Below are 13,704 nucleotides of genomic sequence, written 5' to 3' on the forward strand. Positions count from 1 at the left end.
CAAGTGCTATAAAAGACTCCAGATGGTTGCCACTGTTCCTCCCTTTGTAAATAAGCGGCTATTTGCTAACCCATTCTTGTATTGACTTTGTACGGTGACTCAAGTGATGGGTGTTTCCATTCCTGCTGCTGAAGTGGCCCCAAAAATCCGTCAAACATGCATTAAAATGACAGAAATCAGTGTTAATTTATGATTGAAAGCTGGCAAACACTCCCACATCCTAACACCTCCTCATCTCTGTTGTTGTCCTGCAGGTGTGTGTAGGTGGCAAACGGCGTAAAGATGAGATCAGCGTCGACAGCCTCGACTTCAGCAAGAAGATCCTTCACACTACGTGGCATCCACATGAGAACATCATCGCTGTGGCGGCCACCAACAACCTCTACATCTTTCAGGACAAGGTCAACTAAAGCGCCGTCTGCCCCTGCTGACCCCCGACCCCGCACTCGTGAGGGACTGCTGTCCTTAATTCCCCCACTCTACTGAGGAAGCGCAGAGTCGAGTTTCCAGTGACTAAAGCGGGGAAAGTGGACAGCACGAATTACGGGGAGCACGAAACGGATACAACCTAAGGAAAAAGGCTCCTGGAAATCAAGAATGGACTTTCATTCTTGTAATTTGACTTCTAATTTAATTTATTTAGCCATGCGGACACCTGACGAATCGAATTCTGTGCATTTATGCAACAAGGGGATTGCTGCATGAATAATATGATGTAGCAGCCCTCTGGACCCTGAAGAAAAGGGTGGGTGTGGGTACACTGAACAGAAAATAGAGCACACAGACAGAAACCAAGCTTACATGACGGTGGCTCGTTGTCATGTAGCAACAGTGCCCCCTCTCTTTCAATCCGCTCATGCTACAGTGCATGTGATCAGCCCTGCAGCCTCCAAGTGAGGTGAAGTTTTGGACAATGCAACCTACCGCAGAAGAGGATGAGACTGTTAATCTTTGACCCCAGAAACTGAGAGTTTCCTCTGTCTGTGACACAACAGTCTTTCTAGTACCAATTTTGTGTCTCCCTGGTGAGACTGCTGTAGTCTGTAATGTGAATGAAGCCCTTCCAGGCTGTGTTTATTTAATGCTGTTGTTTTGTTGAGTCCTTCTCTCGGTCAATGAGTCTGTTTAGAAGCTGTGGTGCCTTCTTTTGGTATGTGGGGAATTCGATGTAATGGAGGGGAGGGAGGGGAGGGGACTGAGTTCAAGGTGGGAGTGTGAATGTTTCCAATGAAATGTTAACTGAGGAATTTTTCTTTTCTTTCTTTCTTTTTGTTCTCCATAAACAAAAACAACAACAACAACAACAACAACAACAAAAAGAAAGACACAATGCAGGTTCCATGTGGAAAAAGTGCTTGAAACAGTGTAGTCCAGAGTACTTTATAGCACCAGTTACATGCTTGCGGGCTCATGAGAGGACGCTGTGATGTGTACAAAGTTAATTGTTGCTCTCACATTGCGTTCTGTCTGATGTCATCAGTTTGCAGGAGACACGACGAAGCCACATTCGTTTTTATTCCTTGCAAAATTCTTTGATAAAAAATACAAACTCCTTGCCACATTTTTACCTAATTTGGATAGTCCTGAAAATGATCTGTAGATGGAAGAACTTTAAATATTGAACCTAAACTTGAGATTTACTTGGCATAATGACGCTAGCATAGCTCCTTTTGCATGCCTTGGATCTGATTCTGATGAAAACTGAAAGCCTGCATTTAGTTATTTGAACATCTACAGATCATCTGAGGCGCTATGCAATTATGTTTTTGTTTTCCAGAAGTAGCCAGTTTAAAAAGATTTTGATTTTAGATTGCTGCAGCGTCTGTCCATGTTTCCTCTCTCGCTGAAGAAGGGTAACATGGAGCAGTAGCAGGTTGTCTTTCAGCCTTCGACTCCGATCAGTTCGGAGGTCGTCGCTTGTCTCAGATTAGAGCCAACTCCCAAAAAGCAAAGCAGTCAAAGGTCTAACTGAACTCTGTGAAATCAGGGAATAATTAAGTGTGATTCCTTTAAACAGTAATGTCTTCTAAACAACCTCCTTTGTGACACTTCTAATTGAAAGGAAAAAAAACTTTTATAGCTCAGAATGTATTGAAATGCAATGAAATACCATGCAGTCTTTATGCTTACTGGACTTTCTTTGAATAAAAAAGAATAAAGATGTGCAAGTTCAAATCCTGCATTGGTGGACCTCCTCTTTTGGACACCTGCTGAAGCAAGTCAAAGTTCCATGTTTCATGTTCTGACTGTGATCGTTGCTGCTTGTGGTGTAATGACGCCCTCATGTGGACAAAGAGTGAAACAAGAAAGGCAGTGTCATGGTTACAAAAATGAGAATGAAACAGGATATTTCAACATGTGGAGATAGCTGGTTGCTGATTTCTAATTACTAACCCCTGTTACAATCTTCTAATTTTATTTTGGGAACATATGTTTATTCATATATTGATTTATCATTAGTGGTCTTATAAATGACAAATGAAACACAACAAATACAAGAGACAAAATCCATCTGGAGTGCTTCAATGTCCTGTTCTTTACCAAATGCTAAAATGACTTTTGTTCACTGCTTTGTGCCAGAATCAAAAAAAATCCTCATCAAGTTAGACATCAGGGTCCCTTTACTCTCATTAAAATCTTCCAATTACTGCTTAGGAAACCTTACTGTAATGACCATTACTTCACAATCACTTACACAAATTAGAAAGCCGATATATTCATCTGTGCACATTATGCAGAGTTTTCTCCTAATTGGCCCCATGAGGGTGTCGTCTACGCACATTTTGCCAGCTGGGGACAGCAGCTGTCAATCAAGCAGCATCTTTATAACTAGCTGCAGAAGCTGCATCATTGCGTCTCAGGACAAACCAGGGGACAGGCAGGAATTTCACTGTGATCATTGATCGTCAATCAATACCTCTTTTGATGCGATTATTTTAACAGACTTTATTCTAAAACATATTTCATCAAATCTGTTTTCTGAGTTGCACTTCTGTTTTTGGACTTTCTTCTGCTCAGAATCTTTTTCTTTCATCTCCAGGCTGTTGTTGACTTTACACAGATTTTCTCTTCACATCAGATTGACGTCTTTCTGGAAAAGATGGATAAGATGAGCGGGAACAACGTGACTGTGGTGAACAGCTCCATAGACAAGTGGTCCTTCAATGAACGTGGCTCTTTCCAGCATCTGGATCCCGGGGAGCTCAGGGTCCTGGTGCCGGCAATTCTGGGAGTCATCAGCGTCTTGGGTGTGGCTTGTAACCTCACTGCGATGGTTATCCTCTTCTCGAACGCACACAGGGGCAAACTGTCCCTCATCAACTCCCTCATCTTCAACCTGATGTTTGCTGACGGGCTGGTGCTGATGTTCACGGTGCCGTTCAGGGCTGCTGCCTTCTCCAAGGCGAACTGGAATCTGGGCTGGGTGGTGTGCAAGACGGCCGACTGGTTCCTCCAGTCCTGCATGGCAGCGAAGAGCTTCACAGTGGCTATCATGGCCAAAGCCTGCTACCGCTATGTGTCAAACCCCACCAAGCAGGTGAGCATCCACCTGGGCTCCATCCTGGTGGTGCTCTTCTTCATCTGGCTGTCCGCCTGCTCCGTCACCATCCCTCACTGGCTGTTTGCGAGGCTGCAGAGGGAGATCCGTGGGCTGGTGTGTGTGCTAACGGTTCCTCCTGAAGCCAAGGTTTTCATGTCTGTGTATGTGAAAGCGTACCCTCTGGGGGTCTACTGTGCTCCTCTCAGCTTTGCTCTCATGTATTTCTGGAAGGCTTATGGCCAGTGCCAGCGCCGCTCCAGTAAGAGTCAGAATCTGCGTACCCAGATCAGATCCAGGAAGCTCACCTTGATGCTTTTCAGCCTCACCGTGGCCATGGCTATCCTCTGGCTCCCTCAGTGGGTGGTGTGGGTTTGGGAGCGCCACATAGCAGAGAAAGAAATTGAAGGAGCTCAGCCCCTCATCTCCTCTCCTCCCCTTCTTCTGACCCTCTCTTCTCAGCTACTCACCTTCTCCCTGTCGCTGGTGAACCCTCTCATTGTGCTCTCCCTTTCTGAGGAGTTCAGGGAGGGCTACCGGGGGCTGTGGAGGCGCCTCACCCTGCGCAAACAACTTCCGTCTAAGCCAAAGCCAGGACCCCACAACCCCACCAGCCTCCAGTCTCCTTGCCCCAGACCGGAGACCTTGGTGCAGCTGAGTGGGGAGAGGAGCCTGCAGTCGAGCTTCAGCCAGCGAGAGGCTCAACCCCAGCAGGAGCAAGGTGGAGGAGGAAGAGGAGACAGGGAGGCAGACAGGGTGAGCCTCAAAGACGGGATTGCCTTGCCTGATGTGGAGCAGTTCTGGCACGAGAGGGAGACCGGATCGCACACAGACGAAAATGATCCGGTGCCGTGGGAGAACCAGAGCAAAGAGGAGAGAAAATAAGTGCCGCCTTCCCAGCTGATCATCAACAGACCTGAGCTGAACGGACTCCTGCAGTGTATATCATTGGTATTCTGTGTTTATGATATTGTTCAAAGGTAAGAGAAGTGCAATCAGAATGATAGCAAGGATGTCTTTTTGTTGCGTGATGGAGCAGGTAGAGAATATAAATCATGTAAAGTGATGTTTGCTGGCAGTAAATTAAAGCTACTGATGAGGAAGACAATGTAAATAGCACAGGAGATATATTTATCTGTGTGTATTCAATATGTCATTGTGAATCAGTATATTAAACAGCATATTTTAGTATTTAGATATAAAACTGCCCCTTTTTTGACATCTAAACTGGAGGTTGATGGTAAAGCTACATTTGTATTTCAGATGTTATTGCTTGCATATGCCCTCTGAATGTCAGAAAGTAACGTGGAAATAAGTGACAAAGTCTGTGTTTACCGTCTCCTTTCAGTGGGAGAGATCATTTTGTAATCCTTGTGCATCTGCATGCCGAGTGTTTACAATAAAGATAACTGTCAAAATGGAGCTGGAGTGGGATTGTCAACATTTTTGGACGAGCAGAAGAACAATACAAAAGGACAACAGCAGTACAGATGTTTGGTGCGACTCAGGTCACTCATGAGCATTCTTGTGATTGACTGAATCATAACACACACACACATGTACAGCGGAGTCCAAATAGAACAGATCAGACTCATCTCCTGCTGAGTTGTGGCCATTAAGTGCACTTTCAAAAGGGCATCCCCTAGTGTTGCCGTGGGTTCTAATTAGAGGAGGGGATCTTTTGTGTGAACTTGGATGTAGTTTCAGTGGACTCTCCTCTGTGGGAGTCTCATAAGGAATTCTTTCCTCATTGATCTGAATACACATGATAGGTCAAAACGGCGAGTTAAAGGGATAAACATCATGAGGGAAAATTGTGCCTCAGCTGAACTCTGATCGATTTGTCTGTCAGCTGTAAAAGCAACCTGTCTGTGGCGAACACTCAGGTCCATTGTAAATAAAGCTATTCTCCCCCATGATGCACAGACGCTACTGATTTTACATGCATTTAGATGTTGCATTATGAAATATCTGTACAAACTGAAAGAAAAAACAGGAAGATTTAGGATGTAGTCATCCGATAGTTGCCTAACACCTCACTTTTTCCCTCTCTCCCCTCCCTGATGACATTTTCCTTTCATTAATCATTTATGTTGACCTTTAATCGCCAGAGGCAAGTATCTCAATCAGAGCAACACTTAACTATATAAACCACCATCAGTCCCAGGGGTAGTGACCTGGCCATGAACACCGAATGCAAAAAAGCTATGCACTCATTACTGGACTGACATTTTAACCTTCACTGTTAAACCAGAGAAATTATGTAAAGCAATGCCACAAAAAAAAAAAAAAAGGTAACGGAACCCTAATGATAGTTGTTTAAATACACCGTGTGACATTATTTCCAGCCTTTAATCGCGGCACCTCTGGCTCTGGCATTTACTCTGATAAATGAGCATGTAAATCTGCAGTTGTGGGATTTTATGCAGTTTCAACAGAAAGCCCCGGAGCTGCTAATCGCTGGCAGGGAACCATTACAAACCAAGCTGTCCCATATCTCGCTGAATTAAATGCCTTTTAAAGCTCCAGCAGTGCTGCTTCCTCTTCTTTTGCCTCGTTAGACCAGGAATGCGACCACATTTCCACCTGACATTTTCTTTGCTCATTCTGCAGCTGAAAAGTGCAATCACTTACACCAACACAATCGATCAAATCGCAGTTTTGGAATCATACAAAAACTAAATAAAACATGTTTGCCAATTAAAAAAAAGAAGCTTCTTTACCTTAATCACTAATAATTTATTATGTTTTTGTGCGACTGTGAGGAGCTCATCCTCTTCTATTTAAATGTTGGACACCATATTGTGCATCATCAGTACACTAAAAAGATAAGGCACTTTCAGAGTGTTCCGAGTGTATTTATTTTGTCATCCACTTTATCTTTGATTAGGCAGTAGCCTAAATGAAACATCCCAGGTGTTTTTACTGAATCTGCCTGATTAAACAGCACTTCATTGAGCTTTGCTGTGTCTTTTAATCAAAAAAAGGGCAACTTCCATTCATTGTTGAATGTGAAATCATCTGTGCTTAAAAAAAGCAGCTCATTCAACAAACTTAAATATCGTGGGATTATAAATATATAAATGTGCCATTATTGTGCACCACCTCTGGCAGATTTAGGTAGATAATGCTTTTTTTTGTTCCCACGTAAGAATTTTGACACTACAAAGGAGTTGTATGAAGTAAAATTACATTTACTCAAATATGATAATTTACGTACGGTTTTGAGTTTCTTGTACTTTACTTACATATTTCTATTTCATCCTACTTTATATTTCTACTTCACCACATTTCAGAAGAAAATATTGTAGTTTCTACTCCACTACACATTTGACAAATTTAGTTGTTTTTAGATTTGACACATAATTAAGAGCACTACAGCTAGCACTAAACTTCTCACATGGTTTAATTACAATAAATGTTCAAATAATCCAATTTCTCACCAAAGATTAGAGAAAGAACCCCCAAAGTTGAAAATAAATTTGTAGGTCAGTATTTAGTTCTTTTTTCTTTTCTCTCTTATTAATCATCTCCACACCTCTTTTTTTTTATCTGCTGCTTCTGTTTATAAAACTGGATATAAAGCAGTTTACAGTAGCTCCACCTGCAGCAGTTCAAACACAGACGCTTCAGTAATCTAATGAATTTACTTCAATGACATTTTGCTGCCAATACACCATTTTACATCTGTAGGATTTTTCTTATAGGACTTTTACTTATGGAGCATTGAAACCTTGGCATACTGGTACTGTTACATTTTTAATTAAATAAATGAATACTTGTGCCGCCACTGGTTCTCTGAGTATATGCATTGTATGTGCTGCCTTCTGTGTATGACATGATTATGGAGGGTTTCATTAATTTTGCAACCAGGGATCTACAGATGATATGCATCCAGTTCACTCACCTCATCATTTTCTTTGATCCTCCCCCATTAATCACCTCTGACTCCTTATCTTGTGTCTCTGTGTGTAAAACTGTAGACAAAAAATTTCACCTGCAGCAGCTACAACAGCAGCATGATGGCGACACATCGATGTGTCACTGTTTAGTATTTCATGATGTCATACACTACCATTCAAAAGTTTGTGGTCACCCAGACAATTTCATGTTTTCCATGAAATCTCACACTTTTATTCATGTGCTAACATAATTGTACAAGGGTTTTCTAATCATCAATTAGCCAATTAGCTAACACAATGTAGCACTACAACACAGGAGTGATGGTTGCTGGAAATGTTCCTCTGTACCCCTATGTAGATATTCTATTAAATATCAGCTGTTTCCTGCTACAATGTATTTGTCATTTACCACATTAACAATGTCGACACTGTATGTCTGATTAATTTAATGTTCTCTTCATTGAAAAAAAGAAACTGCTTTTCTTTCAAAAGTAAGGGCATTTCTAAGTGATCCCAAAATTCTGAACGGTAGCGTACATAAAAATATATCATTTAGAGGGACCAAATCAGTACTAGCTAATACTCAATGAACTGAAGTACTTAGATTCATAACACCGTATTTGTATATTGCTTTATTGATACTTTTTTGTCAGCTAAGAATCTGAATACTTCTTACAAATACTGCTTTACACTGTATGCATTTTTACCTCCGCCAGGAGGATATGTAATCACCGGAGTTTGTTTGTCTGACAAACGGCATGGCGGAGGTATGCGCTCTCCGAGTGCTTTTCTAGTTTAAATATGTGCTCTAAGTACCAAAAATATATGAATTTTGGTGATTGTAGTGTGCATTGTTCTGACTGTGCAGGTGTTAAGGGTGACACTAACCTTTATTAGAGGTAAACTGCAGTGACTCTCAAAGCTTCAAACAAACCAATATCTGACTTAAAATGTTGTAATTTTACATTATGTTTTCTTTTCCTAATTGTAACAGTATGCACATATTCATTCTTAAAACCTGTGGGAGAATTCGTCAAACTTGAGGCTGCTGGAGCAAAGAACACATCCAAAAAAATGACTTCAATCAATGTAAAGGGACGATAAAGAGCCTGATAAAGGAGTCATGCCTTAAAAAGGACTAAAATCAGGCTGATTGAGAAGAAATTGATAAAAAGAAATCAGTGAGATAATCACCATTAAAAAACAACTCAGTCTTAATTAGGTCATTATACAAGGCAGGGAAGCTTCCAGCAGGTGAGATCCTCTCTTTACTGCCCTCCTGGCTGCGTCTCCCTCCTGCTGGGAGGGGAGGCGGGGGTGTCACTCCTCTGTTTCATCCCTCAGCCAATCATCATCTCTAATGAATGAAACTCCACAGGAAGTGACATGCTAGCTAACGCTAATTATGCTCAGCAGGAGAGGCTGGCTGCAATTAAGCCACACGCTGAACCCTTTGCTTTCCAATGCCTCGTCTCCCCCCCTGAGTCACAGCCACCCTCACCTCCCTTTGGGCCCGTGGAAGATCACCTGGCTCTTCAGTCTGCAGAGAGTCAACCAGAAAGTGTATGTATGTGGGGAGAAAGGGCTTGTTTTTGTATAGGCTGGTTCAGGGGGTCTGGTCCTGGTATTTAACAGTCTATTGATTAGAATAAATCAGAGAGCTTTCATCTCTGTGAAGGATGTGGAGATCTAAAGGGCAGCCACCTTTTGGCATTTCTAGCAAGAGGGACTGTCATTTAAACTTATACATGCACTCAGCTCAGTGCAACTCAACTAATTAAAGTGCGAAACCTTTGCATTAACATCTTCCAGTAACAGTACACCAAAGAATCTCCCTGTTTGAAGCCAGTAGACAGCTGTCTATATGTAAATGACTTACGGAACAGGTTTTATGATCAGATTCGCGTCTCTTCAGTGTCTGAGTCAGTAAGCCATGCCGTACATTAAAGGCTGCTCTAATCAATAGTTTTAACACCAAATTTCTCCATTTAATCTGAAACCCAAAGAGAATGATCACCCAGCTCTGCCTCTCACACAGGGGCGGATCCAGATTAATTTTAGTAGGAGGACACAGAGGGGTACAACAGATATTTTGGGGGGCCACCGAAAAGTTGTAAGAAAAAATGAAAGCTGCTACTGCCCTCTCACTTTTAAAAAGTATTTTTCATGTTTTTTTTTTGTTTTTTTTTGGCTCTTTAACCAAATAGGAAAGCTGTATATGACCTTTTCATTTTGGACTGTTAAAATTCAAATTACGATGGCCCTGTTTCCTTGTTTATGTGAATTACAGCATTAGCTGCAACATCTGCCTGTTATGTAAAACTAGTAGGGGTCATTCCAGGTGAAATGACCAGATATTCCTTGGTGTTGCTGCACCATTTTCAAATTAGTCCTGAATTTGCATGCCATTAGATAGTCACAAAAGTATTTTCTATACAAAATTGTAGGCCTGTAGCTCAAATAGTTTGAGTTGTGGAGGTCTGAAAAAAGCCTCGCCAGGGTTTTTTTTTTTTTTTCATCTTTAAGTGGTTATTTCTCAGCCTCTAGACATACCAGAGAGCTGTGAGTTGGTAAACAAGGCCTCTGCATGTAGCTAGTGCCCCACAAACATCCCCAGGTGTTTCCCTACACTCTGCAGGCCATGGAGGCTTGCTAAAAATTCTGAAAATTAAGAAAAACCTACTCGCGAGTGGGGTTTGGGACCTTAAAAGTACTACAAATACTGCACAGAAGTGTTTTAACACCCCTGGGTTCCATTCTACACAAACTTGTGATAACTTAGCAAACTGGAGCTTTCTAGGTACCTCAGTTTGGAAAACAAGCAACAAGCAACTCAAGAGATCCATAAGATCAATCAGTAAATCATTTAGCCCACAAAAACTACAATTCTACAGAGTATGTGTCTTTTCTTTGACTTGTTATTTATACAATATATATTTTATACTACACTACTATGTTTGTTTCCTCCTCTGTTGTTTTCTGGATTGTACTCAGCTGCATGCCTTCGTCCATCCGGCCTCCGTTGACTCGTCCCGCCTGCCATCTCTGGAGCTGAAGCTGGATTGGAACAGACCAAAGTACAGTCCAATCACGATGCCAGCTACCTCTCAAAAGACTCCTTCATCTGGCAGCACTTCTTCTGAGGGGAAGCTGAGCTTCAGCAGAACTTTGGGGATGTGTTCCAGTGGTTGGTTGATGTGTGAGGAGATAGAGAGGGACCTTTGAATTGTTCAGAAAGAAAAACAGGTAGTTGGTAGTTTTAGTTTAGGGTGCTACTGCGGTGTGTTTTTGAGTTTTAAGAGGTGAACAGGAAGAGGGTTTTCGTATTGATGATATTTTACTTTGTTCCTGGTTGGAATGCCCATCAATGTCAACGTGAATTTCATTTTTAGTTCTGTTTATTTATTTTTATTTTACTAACACCCATTTGCTTTTAACCCCCTCACATGTTGTGTTGTAAACTTACTCTTTCAAATAAATACTCGTCTAACCCCCTGGAAACCAGCATTTGGACTGTTTTTGTGGTAAATGGTAAATGGACTTGCTCTTATATAGCGCTTTTCTACTCATCAGAGTACTCAAAGCGCTTTTACAACAATTGCTCCCATTCACCCAGACACACACACATTCACACACTAATGTGCAGGTTGCTAATCAACCTGCAACATCAGTCAGTATACATTCACACACCAGTGGAACAGTCACTGGTAGGCAATTCGGGGTTCAGAATCTTGCCCAAGGAAACTTCGGCATGCAGCACATGACTAGGCGAGAGCGGGAATCGAACCGCCAACCATTCGATCATTGGACGACCCGCTCTACCACCTGAGCCACAGCCGCCCCTGTGTTGCTCCTCACCTACTTCAGACATCCGGGACAGAACACCATTTTGTGGACCAAAGGCTAAACTATGATGTTTTAACAGCGACCCGCTATACTATAGACCAGTGGTCGGTAACTGGCGGCCCGCGGGCCAAAAATGGCCCATAAGGAATAATATCTGGCCTGCCAGATGATTTTGAAAATTTGATTTGGCACGGAGCCAAGCCAGTCCGTCACCGCAACACGAAACTCGCGTGGACGGCTGCTGCTGGGCATTTCCGCGTTTGCGCTACTGGTCGGACGGTTGTACTAGCCAGATTTCACTGAGCAACAGTGTGTGCAAAACGTGTGTGTCTCGGGAGTCATTTTAATACATCTGTGATCAGAATTGAGATGTGTGTCCCAAGCAGCGGCGATCAGCTGGAGAAGCTCCGCTGCTCGCGGTATCACCCCCCCCGCCCCCGCTCGCAGAATCGGAGCGCACCCCCCCGCAGGTTGGCCCGCTGTTCGATTGTTTGCAAACATTTTGGCCTGAAGCCACATCTACTTGCCGACCCCTGCTATAGACTTTTTAAATTAACATATTACTATGATGGGTTTTTTTGTTTTTTTTGAGCAACATATAAGAATTTGAACAGTTTTTAAAATTACTATACTTTTATTTGTGCAATGAAATACTATGGCATTTTTAGACCACATATTATACTCTGATGTTTTCTTGAATAACATACTATTTTGACAATACACTGTATTATGACATTTTTTGAACCACATATCATACATGACAATTTTAGGCAACATCCTATCATTTTGCGCTTTTTGAACCACATAATAATCCATGATTTGTTTTATTTTGTTGCCGATATGTTATGAACTACAGGCCATACTATGTTATTCTTGAAAAGTATGCAATACTTTGACATTTTCTGAACTACATCCTATACTATGGCGTTATACACACAGTACTTTGGTTACATCCATCCATCCATCCATTCTCTATATACCGCTTTATCCTCACTAGGGTCGTGGGACTTTGGTTACATGTTGATTTATAATCTAGGTTTTTTTTTCTGTTTTGTGTTTTGACGGGATTACCACAGACCTGACCATGAACACCGTTCACACCCACCTGAGGGAGACGCTGCCTAAGATCTCAAGGCTGCTTGGCCATGGTCTTTCTGGTCCTGCTGGAGAACATCTTCATCAACTACGTCTTCTTTTGAAGAGGCCCTCAGATGCTGCAATCTCTGACCTTACAGCCATGGCCATAAGTTTGGACACAAGTATCATGATGCTTGTGAATCTTAGAAAATACCACAAAATTGTCACTTACAATATACTCATGTTCTGTAATAGACATCAAAACAGACATAAGTCATGCTGTGTCCAAACTTATGGCCATAGCTGTATATTGTAAGTGACAATTTTGTGGTATTTTCTAAGATTCACAAGCGTCATGGTACTTGTGTCCAAACTTATGGCCATGGCTGTAAAGGGGAACTTCGGTTTTTTTCAACCTGGGGTCTGTTTTCATGTCTTTTCATACGTGTGAGTGATGGAGAAATGAATTTTCGACATAACTCCAGTATTTAGCCAGGCAGGCAGCTTCACAGCTCAGCTAGCGAAAAGTATGGGGCAACTTGCCCCCCGTGTCAAAGTCCACCCTAACGTGCTTTTTTTCCCCACACTGACCGGCTCGGATAGTCTCAACGAGCGTCCCACAACATACTAGAGACGAGAAGTGAACGAAAACCTCCACATTACTTGGCGATCGCTCTTTGTTGTGGTCTGTATCCAAATCTCAGGACGCTAGAAAGCAAATCTCGTTCCGAAATCGCGCGAGAGCTCACGCCAAAACCTGGGCCTTCGGAGAACACCGTCGCCAATCTCTCAGTACCTTAATTTGATAAAATATGCGTCTAATTCTAAAGCTGTGAAAACCTATCAAGCAGCCTGTAATTTCCTTAAAATAACAACTTAATGCTTGTCATCATGTGTGTTTGTATCTATATGTACATGTAGATTTTGAGGAACTGGTGTGTTTCTATATATGTGTGCGTGTATGCAGAGGTACATATTAGTATGTGGTCTGTATTTGTGCAGATATGTATGGATAAAGGTGTATATATTATAAGTGTACATTCATCTTATCAACCGATGATCCATCAATTGATAAGAGGCAATTTTTTGTTAAGAAGCTGAACTCCTTTTTGAATTAATTGCAATTTTTGATCAAACAATGTCTGGTAAATGCCTGATTAACTGTTTGCACCCCTAGTACATAACCATATGTGATGTGTCCAACCCCCCTGGCATGTATGTATGTGATGTATGTATATATACATATATTTCCCCTTCTTTTTTTTCTTTTCTTTTTTTCTCTCTCTCTTTTCAGTTTACTTTTTATTCTTCAGTGTTATTTTTTGTTCTCTTTTATTAATA

At 41.8% G+C, this 13,704-nt stretch overlaps 2 protein-coding genes across 4 annotated transcripts in view; both read left to right on the plus strand.

Moving 5' to 3' along the window:
- ppp2r2ba (protein phosphatase 2, regulatory subunit B, beta a) overlaps nt 1–2,175 on the plus strand; it is a 45,787-nt gene extending 43,612 nt beyond the window's left edge. For all 3 annotated transcript variants that reach the window (XM_022201739.2, XM_022201740.2, XM_022201741.2), the window contains exon 10: nt 255–2,175. In XM_022201739.2, the coding sequence (XP_022057431.1) occupies nt 255–410 (156 nt within the window). In that variant the 3' untranslated portion in view covers nt 411–2,175. The remainder of the gene's footprint in view (nt 1–254) is intronic.
- Nucleotides 2,176–2,599: 424 nt separating this feature from the next.
- Nucleotides 2,600–4,960, plus strand: gpr151 (G protein-coupled receptor 151). Its single transcript, XM_022201742.2, has one exon. It carries the CDS (start codon nt 3,101–3,103, stop codon nt 4,421–4,423), a length of 1,323 nt encoding a protein of 440 aa, XP_022057434.1. The 5' UTR covers nt 2,600–3,100; the 3' UTR covers nt 4,424–4,960.
- Nucleotides 4,961–13,704: the final 8,744 nt, after the last annotated feature.

Source organism: Acanthochromis polyacanthus, chromosome 10 (assembly GCF_021347895.1).
Source record: "Acanthochromis polyacanthus isolate Apoly-LR-REF ecotype Palm Island chromosome 10, KAUST_Apoly_ChrSc, whole genome shotgun sequence".
NCBI lineage: Eukaryota > Metazoa > Chordata > Actinopteri > Pomacentridae > Acanthochromis > Acanthochromis polyacanthus.